Source organism: Panthera pardus, unplaced genomic scaffold (genome assembly GCF_024362965.1).
Source record: "Panthera pardus isolate Hobbes unplaced genomic scaffold, ASM2436296v1 HiC_scaffold_7, whole genome shotgun sequence".
NCBI classification, from domain to species: domain Eukaryota; kingdom Metazoa; phylum Chordata; class Mammalia; order Carnivora; family Felidae; genus Panthera; species Panthera pardus.
The window spans coordinates 996,371-1,017,798 of NW_026527002.1; the positions used below are offsets into that span (position 1 = coordinate 996,371).

Here is a 21,428-nt window from a genome sequence, read left to right on the forward strand (position 1 = left end):
AAACTTCAGGAATGTTTTAGAGCTTGTGTGTGAGTGCCTCTGATTTTGTGGACCGGCCTGGAGCATAGTTCCCGAATATGGAAGAGCAGCTCCCAGTTGATCTCACATGCAGACTAGCTGCCTTTCCTGGTGTCACCGAACTGCAGGAAGCCCCTCTGTGTCCAGGCTGTGTCCAGTGCATAGTGAAGCCTGCTCTAGCTTGCGGGGGTGGGTTTGGTTTGCTCAAAAGAGCTGTGTAGACACAATGCTGCCATTGGGCCACTGGACATGCTGGACGGCTGGTCATTGGGCCTTCCCCTCCCTCCCTCCCTCCCGCCTTCCCTCTCTTCCTTCCTTCCTTCCTTCCTTCCTTCCTTCCTTTCTTTTCTTTTCTTTTTTTTTTTTTTTTTTTTTTAATGTTTTGGACTTTGTTTTTGAGAGAGAGAGAGAGAGAGAGAGAGAGAGAGAGAGAGACACTATAAGCAGGGGAGGTACAGAGAGAGAGGGAAACACAGAATCCGAAGCACGCTCCCTGCTCTGGGCTCTCAGCACAGAGCCCCATGCAAGGCTCAGACTTACAAACCTCAAGATCATGACCTGAGCTGAAGTCAGGCACTTAACCAACTGAGCCACCCAGGCGCCCTGGGCCTTCCCCTTTCTCAGGGTAGTGGTGTTGGAGCCTCTTCTTACTTCCTTTGGAAGCCAGGAAGGGGCAAGAGGGGAGCACCTTACAAAGGCACAGCATCTTTCCGGCCAGCCAATGATTTTTCTGCCTTCTGTCACCATCTCCCGACTTCCTCCTTCACTGAGACCCAGTGAGGGTGAGTACTTGTGCACTCATTCAGTTGCCTTGTAATAAAACCTGCAGGAGTTACTGTCTCCCCTTAGTTGTTTTCTCTTTAGGAGGTGCCATATTTAGAGCAGTTTGTCCCCAGCTTCAGGTATCCACATCTAACCAGCATAATGGGAAAATTTTGCCTTACCATACTGTTACTTGGTTAGGGGTTTTTAATTTTTTTAATGCATTATTAACATCCCTGATTTTTAAAATGTTATTCTAGTACTTTGTTTGGATTTATATAATCAGCAATTTTGTTTTTCCATATATGTTTGTGTTTTAAATTTTCTGAAGCAATACTTTTTTAGCATTAGAGATTTAGTAACTTTTCCAAGTTTTCCTTATATGTAAATGGATCTGCTTTGCCCATTTAGTTTGGAGAATTAAATGACTTAATAATTAGACAATAGGAAGGTACCTGACTATAGTACATATTTTGTAAATATTCCTTTTTTTCCCCTTTTTGTATTTTGCAATTGATTGGATGACAGAAAGATGTGGCTGTTTTTTTTTTGTTTTTGTTTTTTTTAATTGGAGTGATAAAATTAGACCTTGGTCCAAAGTTAAGATGATGTTTACTCTAAAAGGCTGGTTTAGAGTTTTTAAATTTAATTTTAAAAAGTTGGGTATAATTTACATATAATGAAATGCACAAATCTCACCACGAGTTTCCACAAATACACCTTGTTGCCTATGCTTCTGTCTGGATATAGAACAGTTCAGTCACGTGTGCCCTTTCTCACCCCCACCCAGCCTGGAGCAGTTTTGCATGTGGTAGAATTTCGTGTAAGTGGAATCATGCAGTGTGTGTATTTACTGGTCTGCTTATTTTGACTCAGCACGATGTCTCAGAGATTTAGTTGTGTTGTTCCACACAGTAGTGGTAGTGGTTCTTTTTATTTATGGTTCTTAATATTTATGTTACTGAGTAGTATTTTACTGTATGGATTTGTACCATAATGTATTTATCACTGTGTTCATGGTATTTGGATTTTATCTACTTTGTGGCTATTTGAAATAAAACTGCTATGAACAGTCTTTTAAAAGTCTTTTGTGAACATGCTTGTTTCCATTTTTTTGGATAAAATGTCTAGGAATGGAATTGTTACATCATAGGGTAGGTAGGTACACACTTATTTATCTTTATAAGAAAATGCCAGTTTGTTTCCTAAATGGTTATACCATCCTCTACTCCCAGTAAAGTGTGAGAGTTCTGGTTGTTCCCATATATGTTGAGTATATTTAACATTATAGAGTTTGTTGGGGGCTATTACTATTATTTTTGTAATTTATTTATTAATGTTTATTTTTTTTATTTTGAGAGAGACAGAGTGAGCAGGGAGGGACAGAGAGAGAAGGAGAGAGAGAGAGAATTCCAAGCAGGTTCTGCTCTGGCAGCATGGGGCCTGACGTGGGCCTCAAACCCACAAACTGTGAGATCATGACCTGAGCCGAAACCAGAGTTGGACGCTTAAGCAACTGAGCCACCCAGGCGGCCCTATTATTCTTATTTGTTAATGTAAGTCTTGTAGATAGGTTAATGTTCATCCAGATTGAGTACCACAGACTGGATGATTTCCTTGCGATCTCCATGACGTTAGTCCTTACTGTACACATCCAAACTGCTGAGCGTGTTAATGGATGTGTGTGGTTAACCTTGGTTGACTTTTATACAGGTGTTTCTTTTCAAAGTGTTGAAATAATTAGTAATATATATACAAGATTGTTGCATACGTTTTAAATTACAGTAGTTTAATATCCCAGGTCTGACCTCCACTTGGGAATAGCTCTTACTTAAGGGAAAGGAAGTTGTGGATCGGTTTGGGTAAGTGAAATCTATAGCTGGTTAGCTTATCACATAAATGTGAATGTACAAAAATATAAATTATTGATCATAAAGTAATATCAAATACATTAATATTGTACTTTTCCTCTTTATTAGCAGTTGAATATTATTATTTTTGCCTTCCAGACAAATTATGAAAACAGAATATATAGCCTGAAAGTAGAATGTGGACCTAAATACCCAGAAGCTCCTCCATCAGTTAGATTTGTAACCAAAATTAATATGAATGGAATTAATAATTCCAGTGGAATGGTAAGTTAAAATAGTCATTTTATTTTTATAAAATAATATATAGTCAGAAGAAAGTTAAAATATAAAACAGACCTTTGTTTAGTTGGAAGTCTAAAAGAAATATATCTTGTTTTTCTCTTATAAATCAATCTGTCCTTAAAAAACCTTTATGTACCAGCCTAGATAGATGTGATGACAACAGTTCTCTCAGGGTTTATTAATTGCTTCAGTAGTCATATTTAAGTTGAATCCTTATTTGGTAAAAAGATAACATTCTCTTTGTTATTTTTCTTTAAGGTTAAGGTACATTTGGTGAGATTAAAAAAATGAATATTCATGAAGGGGAGGCTTTGAGGAACAAGTGTGTCTGTATTAGAACAAATAGTCATGGTTGAGCATTGTTGTGTGTTTAAAGCAAATAAACCAAAATGACATGCTCTACCTGGAAGTTAGAAGGCTGAATTTCTATTATGATTAGGTTGTTAGGGCTCATGTTAAGACTTCTAAATCCAGGCTATTGATATGCCATGTTGAGAGTACACTCACATGCAAAATACACGTTAGGAAGTGTAATAACACAATAATAATAAAATGAACATCATCCATCTTAGGAAATAGAATGTTATCAATATCCTTAACTTCTTGTGTGCTCCTTCTCATCCTATTCCTGTATTCCTTTTCCTCACTAGTAGTAATTAACATCTTAAAAATATTCTTTTATGTACTGTCTTTTTTCTTTTTTAATTTTACCCAATGTATCATGTGTGTATACCTAGCCTCCCTCCCTCTTTCCTTCCTATTTATCTATTTATATACCTGCCTTACCTATCATCTATTAAAAACTATGAGTTTATACCAACACACTATTCCATCACAGTAGGATTTATTCCATATTTCATCTGTTTCACATTTGTAATTCCCTCTGGCAACAAATTGAACCCTGGACACACAGAACTAGCCCTCTAGCCCCCAACTCAGTCTAGTATGCAGACCCACAGCTAGGCCCCACAACAGCAAGTGCTTCCCTGCTGGATGTGCTAGAAGAAAGCATGACCCTGACAGGAAGAAGGTGGACAGGTCATTGGAAGTCTCAGCTCTGAATCTGCTGGTCACTTACAAATCTCCCTACCTGATGCATGCCACCTAAAAGCTGGGTTCTGAGAGTCCTTCCTGTCAGTCTGTCAGTCTTTGTAATTTATTGGGACTATTTAGTCCCTTTACATTTAATATAATATTGATATGTTTAGGTTTAATAAATCATTTTATTTTGTGGTTTCTCATTTTCCATGTGGTTTTTGTTTCTTTTCTGCTTTTGAAACGGTTCTCAAAATTTTTCATTCTATTTTTGTTTTTTCAGTGGTTATTCTAGAAATTATAGTGTGCATACTTAAGTATTTCTATGATAAATAATATTAAGAGATGTGATAGAAGCAGGATTATAAAACATTTTGAACATACAGAAGGATATTGTTTAGGGAATTTCTTTTTTTTTAATTTCTTTTTTATTTTTAAAAATTTACATCCAAATTAGTTAGCATATAGTGCAACAATGATTCCTTAATGCCCCTTACCCATTTAGCCCATCCCCCCTCCCACAACCCCTCCAGTAATCCTCAATTTGTTTCCATATTTATGAATCTCATCTGTTTTGTCCCCCTCCCTGTTTTTATATTATTTTTGTTTCCCTTCCCTTATGTTCATCTGTTTTGTCTCTTAAAGTCCTCATCTGAGTGAAGTCATATGATTTTTGTCTTTCTCTGACTAATTTCACTTAGCATAATACCCTCCAGTTCCATCCACATAGTTGCAAATGGCAAGATTTCCTTCTTTTTGATTGCTGAGTAATACTCCATTGTATATATAGACCACATCTTCTTTATCCATTCATCCATCGAGGGACATTTGGGCTCTTTCCATACTTTGGGTATTGTTGATAGTGCTGCTATAAACATTGGGGTGCATGTATCCCAGAAGGATCTTTCTAAAATACAAATTGTGTTATGAAGGATCTTTCTAAAATACAAATTGTGTTATGTCACTTCTGTGCTTTAAGATCCTTTAACGACTTCAACCACAATGTGCATGCTTTTTGCCATGGTTCATTGGGACTCACAGGGTCCACACTGCCCTGCATGCCTTTCATTTTGCCTCAGGATCAGTGCACTGTTCTTCCTGTCTGGACATCTCCCCCACTCTGGCTAATCCTTACAGATCCTTCCCTTTTCTGTGTAAAAGTCACTTTCTTCGAAAAGTCTTTTCTTGAATTCTGTCCCTTTTTTTACTCTGATAATCTTTTCCTTTGTAGCAGTTTCTATAAATTTATTACTACTTTTCTCTTTGTTTTCATTTTTGGTGTTTTTAAAAGAAGTATTTTTGATACGTAGACAAATTTTAGAAAAGTGATATAACCAACATCGTCCATTTTCCCTTGTCACATCTTAGCATTTTGGTCTTGTTTGCAATAGCCTTTTTAAAAGAAAGACTACATTATAAGTAGTTAACTCTGTGTACCTTTCCCCAGTTTCCCCTTCTACTTTCCTCCGAAGTAATCTCATCTTGAATTTGATGTTTATCATTTCCATGCATGATTGTTATGCTTTAACTATGCACGTGTGTGTATACCTCTATGTTGTATTACTTTTGTGTGGAATCACGTCAGTGATTTTTGAGTTTCATCTGTGTTGAGTCATTTAAATTAGATTGTTCCTTTTAATACTCTGTTTTTCACTTGCTGGGCATTTACGCCGTTTTCAGTTTTCACTGAAAAGATTGCTACAATGGACATTCTTATATAAGTATTCTTCTACCCTAGGGCAGTGTTTCTTAAGACTTGGGTGTTTAATGGTTGGTTTGTTGGTATCCAATATGTTGTAGATCAGTACTTGTGTAAAATACAATAAAAATTACTAAGAAAATGAAATAAAAAAGAAAATACAGTAAAACCTTGGATTGTGAGTAACTTGTTCTGTAAGTGTTCTGCAAGACGAGCAAATGTTTCTAATAAATCATAACCTGATAAACGATTGATGTCTTGCAATACGAGTATTATGTGACATTGAACATCATATGATCACCACTGAGCCATGGTTCTTTTCTCTCTTTCCCTTCTCTCTCTCTCTCTCTCTCTCTCTCTCTCTCTCTCTCTCTCTCTCTCTGCGGGATTGTGGGTGATCATCTCCCATGCTCAGACGCTTGGTCTCAGGCCGCAGTGTTTGGCAGAAATCAGTGATTTTTCAGAATGTTGGAAGGTGCCCACAATTGGCACTAGTGTCTTTTTGTCACTTTAGCACCTGTGGACAGTCCTTTGCTTTTCCAGACAAGAGTAAGCTTAGGAATGCGTTGCTTCATTCTAGGTCAGGCTGCCTGCAGATACAGACCCTTTCCTCTGCTGCCTTTTTGCCAGTTACATTAAATACAGTAAATGATAAGAGTTTATTAATACTGTACTATAGTCAACATCAGTTAGTGATAGTGAAAGTTGTCCTACACAGTAACCCTCCTCTCTTGTCTCCCTCACATCAGCCATGAAGGTTTTCAAAGGTAAGTGCAGGTTAATTTGTTTATTTTCATTTATATTTTGTATTTTCTTTATTATTTCATATTATATTGGTGTAATCATTTTTATGTGAATATTTTTAGATTGTGGAATGAATCATCTGAGTTTCCATTATTTCTTATGGGAACTTTGCTTTGATATACAATTGCTTTGGATTACAAGCATGTTTCCGGAACGATTTAGGCTCAAAAGCCAAGGTTTTACTGTATAAGCTCAGGTTTTTTAAACAAGAATTTCTCTGTCAAATTACCATAGAAATCTTGAAACACATTTCTGTGTCTGTCTTGTGGTGGACCAGTAAAAAATTAGCTCAAGGCCTGGCGTCATTCCACGGAACGTACTCTGTTCCATGGAACATAGCACTGCTCCAGGACATCCACCTAGAAGTGGAATGTGTGCTGAAGTGTAGGGCTTGCCTTCAACTTGATTGAAAATTGCCAGCTACTCTTCACAGAATTGTATCTGCGTCTGTCCTGCTAGCTGTGTCTAACAGTATCCTGTGATCGTACGTTCTCACCAATGCTTCATATGGCCAACCTGGGATGGGGATTTGAAAAGAAAAAGAAATAATGATTTTAATTATTAGAGCATAGGTTGTGTATAGAAGGTTAGAAATAGGGTGACTACACTGGACATCAGTTTTTCTCTTGATGGATATTTAAGAATTTAAAATACTACTTTCATAACTAGTAAATAGATGCCCAGAACCTCACACTGACCGTTGGTCATGTGCCAGAATAATTTTATATCATTTTGAGGTTAAGTACCTGATGAATTTTGAGTGTTGCTTTAGTAATTTTGGTTTATATTTATGTAATACAACAAGGTAAAATTATTCCTTACGGGTGGTTAGCATAGGAAAGCACAAATTGTAGTGCTTTATGCTGTGAAGTCTCAAGTTTTGGAAGTTATTGTATATTATAGAATGATAAGATGCAGATTTGTTCTGACATGGTATTTATTTTCCCATGTTCTTTTCTTCCTCCTCTCTCTTCTTCATCTTCTTTTCCCCATTGTGTGTGTGTGTGTGTGTGTGTGTGTGTACGTACCCTGTTGGTGTTTCACAGGAGTTGCAATCGCTTATGCTTATTTAACTATCATGTAACTTTACAGCTAGAAGTGTTTGTTTCTGCTTTGGAAAAAGCTTGGTATTCTCTCCACTTGAAAACTCTTATTTGCTAGTGGAGTCTATTTAAAACAGGCTAAGGGGCTTGCTACTGCTGAAGTTAAATCATTAGAGGAAGCCCTTTAAGTACATCTTAACGTTATAACATTCTTCTTATTGCTTCAGTTACTTGTAAGAGATTTTGTCTTCTATTTTAAGCAGTTTATTGTGATATAATTTGCATACCGTACAGTTCATTCAAAGTGTATATAATTAAGTGGTGTTTTAGTTTTCATTGGGTTGTGGACCCATTACCACAGTCGAGTTTTAGAGTATTTTTGTCCCTCTCAAAGGAAACCCCCTACCCATTGGTTGTCACTTCCTATTACACCGTCCCATACCCTAAACAACCATTAATCTTCCTGTCTTTATAGATTTGCCTATTCTGGACTTTTCATATAAATGAAATCATAATATGTGTTTTTTGGCAACTAGCTTCTTTCACTTAACATGTTTTCAAGGTTCATCCATATTATAGCATGTATCAGTACTTTATAACTTTTTATAGCTTTTATAACATTTTATTGCTGAATAATAATTCCATTATATAAATCTGTCTACATTTTGTTAATCCATTCATCACCTGATAGACATTTGGGTTTTTCTACTTTTGGCTGTCATGAATAATGCTGCAGCAAAAATTTGTGTACAAGGTTGTATGGTTAAAACTTTCATTTCTATTGGATGTATACCTAGGATTGTAATTGCTGGGTCATATGGTGGCTCTGTGTTTAACTTTTTGAGGTATGGCCAGACTGTGTTTCTTTCTTTCTTTTTTTAAAAGTTAATTAATTAATTTTTAAATTTACATCCAAATTAGCATATAGTGCAACAATGATTTCAAGGAGTAGATTCCTTAATGCCCCTTATACATTTAGCCCATCCCCTTCCCACAACCCCTCCAGCAACCCTGTGTTTGTTCTCTATATTTAAGAGTCTCCTATGTTTTATCCCCCTCCCTGTTCTTATATTTTTGCTTCCCTTCCCTTATGTTCATCTGTTTTCTATCTTAAATTTCTTCATATGAGTGAAGTCATATGATACTTGTCTTTCTCTGACTAATTGCGCTTAGCATAATACCATCTAGTTCCATCCATGTAGTTGCAGATAGCAAGATTTCATTCTTTTTGATTGCTGAATAATACTCCATTGTATGTATGTGTGTATATATACATACATACCTATATATATATATACACATACGTATATATATATATATATATACACACACACACACATACATATGTACACATATGTACACACACACACACACACACCCCACATCTTCTTTATCCATTCATCTGTTGATGGACATTTGGGCTCTTTCCATACTTTGGGTATTGTTGATAGTGCTGCTATGTATACATTTGGGTGCGTGTGCCCCTTTGAAACAGTGTACCTGTATCCCTTGGATAAATAGTACTGCAATTGCTGGGTTGTAGGGTAGTTCTATTTTTAATTTTTGGAAGAACCTCCATACTGTTTCCCAGAGTGGCTGCACCAGTCTGCGTTGCCACCAGCAGCGCAGAAGAGATCCTCTTTCTCCATCCTCGCCAGCATCTGTTGTTGCCTGACTTGTTAATGTTGGCCATTCTGATTGGTGTGAGGTGATATCTCATTATGGTTTTGATTTGTATTTCCCTGATGATGAGTGATGTTGAACATTTTTTCATGTGTTGGTTGGCCATCTGGATATCTTTGGAGAATGCCTATTCGTGTCTTTTGCCCATTTCTTCACTGGGTTGTTTTCTGGGTATTGAGTTTGATAAAGTTCTTTACAGATTTTGGATACTAACCTTTTATCTGATATGTCATTTGCAAATATCTTCTCCCATTCCATTGGATGCCTTTTAGACGTGTTGCCTCTGGAACTATGTTGAGTAAGAAGTTGCTGCGGCCAAGGTCAGAGAGGTTTTTGCCTGCTTTCTCCTTGAGGATTTTGATGGCTTCCTGTCTTATGTTTAGGTCCTTCATCCATTTTGACTTTTTGTGTATGGTATAAGAAAGTGGTCCAGGTTCATTTTTCTTCATGTTGCTGGCCAGTTTTCTAAGCACCATTTGCTGAAGAGACTTTATTCCATTGGATATTTGTTCCTGCTTTGTCAGAGATTAGTTGGCCATACGTTTGTTGGCCCATTTCTGAGTTTTCTCTTATGTTCCATGGATCTGAGTATCTGTTTTTGTGCCAGAACCATACTGTCTTGATGATTACAGCTTTGTAATACATTGTGAAGCCCAGGATTGTGATGCCTCCAGCTTCGGTTTTCTTTTTCAAGATTGCTTTGGCTATTTGGGTTTTTTTTCTGGTTCCATACAAGTTTTAGGATTGTTTGTTCTAGCTCTGTGAAGAATGCTGGTATTATTTGATAGGGATTGAATTGAATATGTAGATTGCTTTGGGTAGTATTAACATTTTACATATATTTGTTCTTCCAATCCAGGAGCGTGGAATATTTTTCCTTTTTTCGTGTCTTCTTCAGTTTGTTTCATAAGCTTTCTATAATTTTCAGTGTATAGAGTTTTCACCTCTTTGGTTAGATTCATTCCTATGTATTTTATGGTTTTGGTGCAATTGTAAATGGGATCGAATCCTTGATTTCCCTTTCCGTTGCTTCATTTTTGATGTATAGGAATGCCATCGATTTCTGTGCATTGATTTTATATCCTGTGATGTTGCTGAATTCATGGATCAGTTGTAGCAGTTTTTTGGTGGAATCTTTTGGGTTTTCCATATAGAGTATCATGTCATCTGTGAAGAGTGAAAGTTTGACCTCCTCCTGGCTGATTTGGATGTCTTTTATTCTTTTGTGTTGTCTGATTGCTGAGGCTAATACTTTGGATACTATGTTGAATAACAGTGGTGAGAGTGGACATCCCTGTCTTGTTCCTGACCTTAGGGGGAATGCTCTCAGTTTTTCCCCATTGAGGATGATATTAGCACTGGGTCTTTCATATATGGCTTTTATGATCTCGAGGTATGATCCTTCTCTCCGTACTTCCTTAAGGGTTTTTATCAAGAAAGGATGCTGCATTTTGTTAAATGCTTTCTCTGCGTTTATTGAGAGGTTTATGTGTTCTTATCCTTTCTTTTATTAATATGATGTATCACATTGATTGATTTGCAGATACTGAGCCAGCTCTGAATCCCAGGTATAAATCCCACTTGGTCGTGGTGAATAATTTTTTTTAACGTATTGGTGGATACCGTTGGCTAATATCTTGTTGAGGTCTTCGGTTTTGGAATCAAGGTACTGCTGGCTTCATAGAATGAGTTTGGAAGTTTTCCTTTTTTTTTTCTGAACAGCTTTAAATGAATAGGTGTTAACTCTTCTTTAAATGTTTGGTAGAATTCCCCTGGTAGCCAGTCGCCCCTGAATCTTGCTTTTTGGGGAGATTGATTACTAATTCAATTTCTTTACTGGTTATGGGTCTGTTCAGATTTTCTATTTCTTCCTGTTTTAGTTTTGGTAGTTTATATGTTTTTATGAATTTGTCTATTTCTTCCTGATTGCCTATTTATTTGCATATAATTGCTCATAATCTCTTATTGTTTGTGTTTCTGCCATGTTCGTTGTGATCTCTCCTCTTTCAATCTTGTTTTTATTTATTTGGGTCCTTTCCTTTTTCTTTTTGATCAGACTCACCCGGGGTTTATCAATTTTGTTAATTCTTTCAAAGAACCAGCTTCTGGTTTCACTGATCTGTTATACTGTTTTTTTGTGTCAATAGCATTGCTTTCTTCTCTAATCTTTATTATTTCCTGTATTCTGCTGGTTTTGGGTTTTATTTGCTGTTCTTTTTCCAGCTCTTTACGGTATAGGGTTAGGTTGTATATCTGAGACCTTTGTTCCTTCTTTAGGAAAGCCTGGATTGCTATATACTTATCTCTTATGACCGCCTTTGCTGTGTCCCAGAGGTTTTGGGCTGTGTTGTTATCATTTTCATTGGCTTCCATGTGCTTTTTAATTTCCTCTTTAACTTTTTGGTTAACTTCATTCTTTAGTAGGATGGTCTTTAGTCTTCAAGTATTTGTTATCTTTCCAAATTTTTTTTGTGGTTGATACCAAGTTTCGTAGTGTTGTGGTCTGAAAATACGTACAGTATGATCTTGATCTTTTTGTAATTGTTGAAGGCCGATTTATGTCCCAGTATGATCTATTTTGTAGAATGTTCCATGTGCAATGGAGAAGAATGTATTTTCTGCTGCTTTAGGATGAAATGTTCTGTATAAATCTGTTAAGTCCATCTGGTCCAGTGTGTCATTCAAAGCCATTGTTTCAATGTTCATTTTCTGTTTAGATGATCTGCCCATTGCTGTATGTGGGGTGTTGATGTCTCCTACTATTATGGTATTATTATCCATGAGTTTGTGTTTGTGACTAATTAATTTATATATTTGAGTGCCTCCATGTTTGGAGCATAAATGTTTATAATTGTTAGATCTTCTTGGTGGATAGATGCCTTAATTATCATATAATGCTCTTCATCCCTTGTTACAGTCTTTATTTTAAAATCTAGATTGTCTGAAATAAGTATAGAGACTCTGATTTTCTTCTGGCGACCATTAGCATGATAGATGCTTCTCCATCCCCTTGTTTTCAATCTAAAGGTGTCATAGGTCTAAAATGTGTCGCTTGTCTCTCTCTCTCAATAATAAATAAATAATAAATAATAAATAAATTAAAAAAATAAATAAAATAAAATGGGTCTCTTGTAAACCACATATAGATGGATCTTATTTTTTTATCCATTCTGTTACCCTATGTGTTTTGATTGGAGTGTTTAGTCAATTGGCGTTTAGAGTGAGTACTGAAAGATATGAATTTATTGCCATTATGTTGCCTGTAGAATTGGAATTTCTGGTGGTGTGTTCTGGTCCTTTCTAGTCTTTGTTGCTTTTGGTCTTTTGGGTTTTTTTCTTTTTCTCTTTTTCATCTTTTCTCCCCTCAGAGAGTCCTCCTTAAAATTTTCGCAGGGCTGGTTTAGTTGTCATGAGCTCCTTTAATTTTTGTTTGGGAAACTTTTAATCTCTACTTCTATTTTGAATGACAGTCTTGCTGTATAAAGAATTCTTGGCTGCATTTTTTTCCGATTCAGCACATTGAATATATCTTGCCACTCCTTTCTGCCCTGCCATGTTTCTGTGGATAGGTCTGCTGCAAACCTGATCTGTCTTGCCTTGTAGGTTATGAACTCTTTCCCTTGCTGTTTTCATGATTTTTTCCTTGCCTATTTTGTGAATTTGACTATGATTGTTGATGGTCCGTTTTTATTGGATCTAATGGGAGTTCTCTGTGCTTCCTGGATTTTCATGTCTGTATCTTTCCCCGGGTTAGGAAAGTTTTCTGCTATGATTTGGTTACAAAACCCATCTACCCTTTTCTCTCTGTCTTCATCTTCTGGGGTCCCTATGATTCTGATGTTAGTCCTTTGTAATGAGTGAGTTCTCTTAATTCTTATATCATGCTCTTTTGCCTTAGTCTCCCTCTTTTTTTCTGCTTCATTATGCTCTGTAAGTTTGTCCTTTATCGCTTGTTCACTGCTCTGCCTCATCCATCCTTGCTGCCGTGGTATCCATTCAAGATTGCAGCTCAGTTGCAACATTTTTTATTTCATCCTGACTAGGTTTTATTTCTTTTATCTCCACAGAAACGGATTCTAATCTGTTTTCAACCCCAGGTAGTATTCTTATTATCATGATTCTAAATTCTGAGTCAGACGTCTTGCTTGTATCTGTGTTGATTACATCCCTGGCGATCATTTTCCTGTTCTTTCTTTTGGGGTGAATTCCTTCATTTTGTCCTTTTGAAGAAAAAAAAGGAATTAATAAAGTAAAAAAAAAAAAATTAAAACAACACAAAAAAATAAAATAAATGATGCTAGATCCTAGACGTGTTTTGTTCTGGTTGTTGAAAGAAATTTGATAGATTAGAGGAAAAAGGGAAAGATAAGAAAAGGGAAAAGAAAAAAGGAAAACGTTTGAAAATTTGAAAAAATGAATACAATAAAATAGAATAAAATGAAATGATGAAAGTAAATAGATTGTAAAGATTTTACAGAACAGTAAAAAATACAGTGGATAGAAATTAAAGAAAAATATTTTAATAAAAATGGAAAATACAAGTAAATTTTTTCTCTCTCTATGCCCAAGAATAAGAAAAGGAAAAAAAAAAATTGAATGATGACCCAGTGAACAGAATCAAATATGATTGAAATTACATCTAGTTTCCCCTGGAAGTTAAACTGTGAAGCACTTTATAGTGTGTAAGCCAAGCAGATGGAGGGACTTGTCCTCAAGAGCGAGGTTGTCCCAGTTGGGTGGGGCTTAGTGTAACAGCTCCATTTTCCACTAGGTGGCACTGCTTAGCTCACTGCATTGATTTTTGTGGCATGTATAGGCATGTATGTGCCTGCATGGGACGGACAAAAATGGTGTCACCTAGCTACCCATGCTCTAGTATCAGAGCTCTGTGGTCTCCCCGACTGGCAATCAAGCACCCCTCCTTTGTTTCTTGCTTCCATCCACTCTTTGCTTTTACACTGTCTGTGACCAAGCTTTCAGGCTGCCAGGTGGCACCTTCTGAGTTGTATCTCAGGTGCGCCTGTGTTTCCCAACCCTTCACTTCTGAGAGACTGTAGCTTTTACCTGTTCTGACTGTCTAGGGGAGGGTCTCATGGAGATGTGGCTGGGTGCCAGCCCGCCCCCAGGAATGTTCGCAAGACTGTGTTGCTGCCGATGCCCAGAGACTGTGGCAGCGCGCCAGTCCACCCCAGAAGTAGTGTGATTGTGTAGCAGCAGCGTTTCAGGGATTATGGCAAATCACAACACACATCTGGTGCCAGGCTTCACCCTTAACATCGTCGCTCCAACACCAGTGAATGTGGCTGTTCTTCAGGGTCTGCTGGGACCTTTGCCTGTGGTGGGTTGGAGGTGGGGGGCACACTGCCTCCACCAAATGCCCTCCCAGCAGGGGAAATGTCTCCCTCCATGTGGCCCGAGGACCCTGAGGACCCCGAGGACCTTGCTTTCTGCTCCCAGGGATTTGCCTTTCCCACCAGAGCACTGCCAGGTATCAATCTGTGGAATTTCAGACTCTACACCACCCCCCCTGTTTATAGTGTCTTAATGGAATTTAAACTCTCTTCTTTCTCCTTTCTTCCTTTTTTGTTCAGTCCCTGTGGCTGTTTCCACTCTTCCTTTTTCTCTCCAGCTGCTTTGCTGGGGGAGGAGTGCTTTTCCTGTACTCTCTCCCCTGTCTCCTTCCTCTCTCTGCAAGCAAAAACAGCTCTCTGCCCTCCACGGCTTGTCTCTCTCCCAGTTCACCTCTCTGTGCCATGTTCCTGCCGAGTTCTGTCGTTCAGGTTGTGCAGATTGTTGTGTTAATCCTCAAATCAGTTTTCTAGGTGTTTAGTGTTGATCTGCCTGCATTTCAGGGATGAGAGATTTAAAAAAACCTTCCATGCTGTTCCTGTTCCGCCGTGTTGGCCCTTCTCCCAGACTGGTTTTCAAAATGGACATAACATTTTGCATTCTTTCCAACAGTGTGTGTGGGTTTCAACTTTTCCACATCCTTGTCAACACCTGTTACTGTGTCTTTTTGATTATAGCCATCCAAAGTGGGCGTGGAGTGGTATTTCATTGTGGTTTTGATTTGCAATTCCTGGATTAAGCTAATGATGTTGAGCATCTTTTCACATATTTATTGGTAATTTGCGTATCTTCTTTGGAGAAATGTCTATTCAGGGCCTTTTTTTTTTTTTTTTTTTAATTAAAGTGGTTTAAAACAACAAAGATTAATTATCTCATAGTTTCTGTGGGCTAAGAATGTAGGTACAGCTTTGCTGTGTCCTATGGTTCAGGGACTCTCCCAGGGTTGCAATCAAGATGTCAGGCTGTGCCATGGTCTCATGTGAAGATCAACTAAGGAAGCATCCAGTTTAACCTCACTTATGTGGTTGTTGGCAGGATTCATTTCTTTTTGGGTTTTTGTACTGAGGGCCTCAGTTTCTTGCATACTGTTTCCCAGACACCACCCTCAGTTCCTTGCCAGGGTGGAACAGAGCAGTTTGGAACATGGCAGCTGACTTCTGTCTGTGAAGCAAGTGAGTGAAAGCAAGAAAGAGCAAGGTGAAATCACTGTATTTTTGTAATTTAATATCGGAAATAAACATCCCAACATTCTCTTCATAAAGCAAGTCATAAAGTCTGGTTGGGTTGACATAACAAAAATACCATAGACTGGGTGGTTTCAATAACAGAAATTTATTTCTCACAGTTCTGGAGGCCGAGAAACCTGAGATCAGTATGTCAGCAAGGTTGGGTTCGTGAAGGTGAGGACCTTCATGCTGAATTGTAGATGACTAACATCTTACTGTCCCTTTCTTGAAGGAGAGAGCAAGCTCTAGTTTTTCTCTTCTTAAAAAGGACACTAATCCCATCATGGAGCTCTACCCTTATGATGTCACCTAAACCTAATTACTTCCCAAAGATCTCAGCTCCTAATATCATCCCTATGGTCTTAGAGTTTCAACGTATGAATTTGGGGAGAACACAGTTTGTAACAGCTGTCTGCCACAAATATGCTTTTGTTCACATTTTAATTGAGAGATATTTGGCCTTTTATTACTGAGTTGTATGAGTTCTTTATATACAGAATGAGAGCCCCTTATGAAATATATGATTTGTAAGTATTTTCTCTCATTCTGTGGATTGTCTATGCTTTCTTGATGGTTATGTTTTGCAATTCAGAATTTTAAGTTTTGATGTAGCCAATTTATCTTTTTGTTGAATGTGTTTTTGGCAGTAGATATTAAAGAAACCATTACCAAATCCAATGTAATGAAGATTTACTCCTGTTTTCTTCTAAGAGGTTTTTTTTTTTTTTTTAAAATAGGTTTAGCTCTTAATTTATGTGTATGAGTTCATTTTTGTGTGTGATGTGAGTTAAGGGCTCAACTTCATTCATTTGCTTGTCGATATCTATTTGTCCCAACACCATTTATTGAGGAGGCTATCCTTTTCCCATTGTATATGTATTCCTGGCACTCTTGTCAAAAGATTACTTGACTTTTCTGCTCTCCATTGTATTCCATTGATGTGATGTTCATCCTTATGTAAGTAAGCACCACCCTTTTTGATAACTGCCTTGGTAGTAAGTTTTAACATTGGAAAAACTTTGTTATTGTTTTTGTTTTAGCTATTCTGGGTTCCTTACATTTCCACATGAATTTTAGAATAATCTTGTTCATTTCTACAAAAACACAAAACAAACAAACAAAAAAACCTCATGTAGTTGAAATTTTGATAGGGCCTTTATTAAATCTGTAGACTACATTAAAGAGTATTGTCATCTTAGTAATATTAGGTCTTCTGATCCATGTATGGGGGATGTCTTTCCATTTATTTAGGTCTTTGATTTTTTTTAACAGTAAATTACAGTTTTCGTTATATGAGTCTTACACTTCTTTTGTTAAATTTATACCTATGTATTTTATTCTTACCCAATTATAAATGGCATCGTTGTCTTAATTTTATTTCCAGATTGTATATTGCAAGTATACATACATGGGTTTTTTTTAAATTAATTGATTTATTTTTTATTTTAAAAAGAGAGAGAGACTGGGGAAGAGGGGCTGAGGGAGAATCTCAAGCAGGTTCCAGACTCAGCATGGAGCTGGTGTGGGCTTGATCCCCTGACCCTGAGATCATGATCTGAGCCTAAATCAAGAGTTGGACACTCAACCGATTGAGTCACCCAGGTGCCCCTACAAACATGGTTTTATAAATTGATCATGTATCCTGTAGCTTTGCTGTATTTGTTTATTAGCTCTACTAGTTTCTTTAATGGATACCTTAGGATTTTCTGTATACAAGATCATGTCATCTTGTATGACATGACATCATGTCATCATGACAAGATTAGTCATTCTTTTCAATCTGATGTCTCATTTCATTTTCTTGCTTGATTGCCTGACTGAAACCTCCAGTACAATCTTGAGTAGCAGTGATGATTAAATATGTTAACTAGAGGTTTTTAGAGATGCCCTTTATGAAGTTGAGGAAGTTCCCTTCTGTTCCTGGTTTGTTGAGTGTTTTTTATCAGAAAAGTTGTTGGATTTTTATCAGATGCTTTCTTATGCTTATTGAAATAATTATGATTTTTGTTCTCTATTCTGTTAATATCGTATATTATGTTGACTGGCTTTTTAAAATCCTGAGCCAACTTACAGTTCTGGGATAAATCCTACTTTGTAATCTTTATTATGTGTTGCTCAAGGTCAGCCACAGGTGAGAGCATATCAATTCTTCTGTTGAGCCTTTGTACAATTCTGTACATGTGTGGTCTTCTAGATTCACAGGCATATGTTGGAACTTTTCAAAGCCCCTGTGGACATCTCATTTCCCAATCATTCCTCTGAAATATTTTGAACACCTTCCTGTTTGACCTGTTATTGTCTCCCCAGGCAGCAGAGATGTTAAAACAATTGACACTGATTATTTTTGAAAAATGCCTGGGGTAGGTGTGGATGTGGGTGGGAGGAGGAATATGCAGTACTCAGTGGGTGACTTTTGAGGTCAGATAAAGAAAAAACCCTGAGGGGCCCCTGGGCGGCTCAGTCAGTTAAGCATCCGACTCTTGGTTTCGGCTCAGGTCGTGATCTCATGGTCTCCTGAGTTCAAGCCCCATGTCAGGCTCTCTGCTGACAGCATGGAGCCCATTTGGGATTCATATCCCCTGTCTCTCTGCCCCTCTCCCACTCATGCTGTCTCTGTTTCTCTCAAAATAAATAAATAAACTTAAAAAAAAAAAAACAAAAACAAACATGCCTGTGAGTGGGGTTTTCCGGGGAATGGCCAGCCAGGTCATGTGATGTCAGTTACCTGGGAATTAGGCTTTGAAGTTGCTCCAGCCCCATTCTGTCAGGCTTCTACAGTGGAAGGTTAATTTAGTATAGTACAGAGAAGACATTGATAAGAAAAATCCAAAAGCAGAGATCAGTTTAACAGCTCTTTTCTAAATTCCAGTGGAGATAATTACCCAGATTCTGGGTAGTGGCATTGGAAATGGAGAGGAACCTTCAGACGTTGTCTCATCAAGAAGGATTTGGCAACTGTGTTTACAGTGTAGTTATTTAATGTAACATTTGTTTATGTCTGTTGTCCAAAGTTCACTACATGTTTAGTGTAAGATATAAAAAAGCATACACACAAAAAAGACAAATTTTTAGGAAATACCTGTTACAAAAGGATTATTTTTCCTGTATTATGAACTTGTAGTGTCATAGTGTTTCTTTTGTGAAAGTAGAGCCAGGCTATGAATTTTAACAGCACTTCTTATTGCAGTATGTACAGTAAGTCGGTGCCATAGTACTTTAAATTTTGTAGTTAATTTTGCTCTTTTCCCCCCATTTCAGGTGGATGCACGGAGCATACCAGTGTTAGCAAAATGGCAAAACTCATATAGCATTAAAGTTGTACTTCAAGAGCTAAGACGTCTAATGATGTCCAAAGAAAATATGAAGCTTCCACAGCCACCAGAAGGACAAACATACAACAATTAATTTTAGTGGATCTCAAACTTGTCTTAAATCAACAGCCTTCTACTCATGTTAATGTCTTGATTAAATATCACAATGCAAAATACCCACACATTAAGTAAAAGAATTCCAGCTGGTAAACATGACCTGGACATTTGTAAGAATATATTTAATATATGTACACCATTATGTTTTCAGCTTACAGGAGGAAAAATGCAGCACCATTTTTTTTCTCTTGTTAAGGCACTGTCATTTAAGCATAAACCTGGAGTACTCAAAATAGAATTCAGGTTTACAAGATGAAAGCATGGAGAGAAGAGTCAGATGCTGTGGAAGCATGTGTGTTTCTGAAAAGTAAAAAAATCTCAAGAAGGAAAAACAGAAATGGCATGCTTTATCCATCTTGCTTAGCGAAAGAGCTTCAAGTTGAAATTGTCTAAAGTAGCAGGTACAATGAATCTTGTCACAAATTGTGTTAATTTTTGAAGCGGTGTGGGTGCTGACTACTAGTAGTATCAAAAATATGTTCAGGATTGTTTTGATACCTGTATTTATGATAAAAAAATGTCGTGGGGGAGGCCGATGAGTATCTGTTAAAAGCCGTTCCTGTGTGTTACATGTAACAGACATGGTAAATATTTGTTTACAGTCTTTGTTTGACAAACCATGCATTTAAGTGAAATCAACAAAAAAAGGAAATAGGTGTATGGATATGTGATTTTGAGATTAAAGTTAGTCTTAAAATGTAAATAAAATGTGGAACGTGTCCTCAGAAACCGTGCCATTTCTATTATATTGATGTGGTATATGTACAGTACCTTGCTGAGGTAGCAAAAATTGGAATTATTGTAGCTATTCATCTATAAACACCTTTTATTATTACTCTATTTTGTATACTTCTTGTGAATTGGAATTTGCAGAGTATCTCAGAGAACAAATTACCGAATTAGTTTAATTTCTTCTTTGGAGAAGGAGGAATCCTGGGTATTAATTATATTTTGAATTTGAGTTTACCAGAAATATTATTTAAAAATGTTTGAATTCTAGCAATTCTGATAGAATTATAGACTACAGATGATCCAAGTACACATTCCATTTTTAATTCTTGACTTTTCTGTGACACGTCTTCCCCTAGTGCTGTTAATACTTACTAATTGGGATTAATTGTATCCAGTTTCACTTAATCTCCACTTTGGCAGACGCTAATTTTGACCTGAAAGTTCATTTGTGTTCTGCCTTTACCGAAATAGGCTTCAGGTCACTTTTTCATTTCAAAGCACTGGGTATGCTACTTTGTTAAAAATACTCCCTTCTTATGAATTCACTGCAGAAAATAGAAAGGTGCTACCTTGCAGGTAGCAAGGACGAATTTCTCAAAGGTGTCCTGACATGTTTTTATCAGTGCATTCAAAGTTAAAGATCTGGGCTACTTTTTCTTGATCGATAATACATAAAAGTCAGTGACAGTTTGTCTAAAGTTACTAATTTCAACATGGCTATTCTTTTTCATTATCAAAAGAGGTTTAAAATGCTTTCAAATGACAGATAGAAAATATATACACACAAATTAGTGCATGTCTAATTTATTAAAGTAGGTTTGAAATGAATTCTTACCTTGGAATACATTCTTAAAAATTTTAAATGGTTGAAGATGAACTTGAATTACAGTGGCATCATATGCAAGACCATTGGCAATGGTCTGAATCAGTTTAACTCCTTTTCCACTTTGAGAATGTGTCTTGTCACACATGGGGACTAATAATCATTTGAATGCTGTTAAATAATTTATATAGTGGTGGGCTGAGAGTCTGAGTACTTGGTCACTTGTCCTTTTCCCTTTTCCCATATCCACTATTGTGAAGGGTTTCTTCTCTCAAGTATATGTTGTGTGAGTCAGCCCTAGAATGTTTATCTCCTCTGTTTTGTCTTTGGGACTGTGGATCTCTGCAGAGATCTGCATGCCAATTAGCCAGTTCCCAAAGCAGAACCCATTTTGCATGTCACAATCAAGATATACATGGCAATCTAAGACACACTGGTTGATTATGGAAGGAGCTAATGTAGAGCTGCTCTTAATTACAGTAACATTTCTAAGGCTGCATTTTTGAAGCAATTTTTCCTTGGTTTTCTAAAGTGGCTAGGGTTGTAGGAATGTGTGGTATTAAATGAACTGTAAAATTGCCTTTGAAACTTGTTTAAAAGGCTAGCAGTTGTGACCCTAGGGGGATGATCATATATTAATAAAGATTACAAAAATAAAATTCTTGTCCTGTTA

The 21,428-nt window shown here is 37.0% G+C and overlaps 1 protein-coding gene across 2 annotated transcripts in view; it reads left to right on the forward strand.

Moving 5' to 3' along the window:
* UBE2V2 (ubiquitin conjugating enzyme E2 V2) overlaps positions 1–21,428 on the forward strand; it is a 60,085-nt gene extending 38,657 nt beyond the window's left edge. For both annotated transcript variants that reach the window (XM_019428889.2, XM_019428890.2), the window contains exons 3-4: positions 2,790–2,915; positions 19,031–21,428. In XM_019428889.2, coding sequence (XP_019284434.1) covers positions 2,790–2,915; positions 19,031–19,177 — 273 coding nt within the window. In that variant the 3' untranslated portion in view covers positions 19,178–21,428. The remainder of the gene's footprint in view (positions 1–2,789; positions 2,916–19,030) is intronic.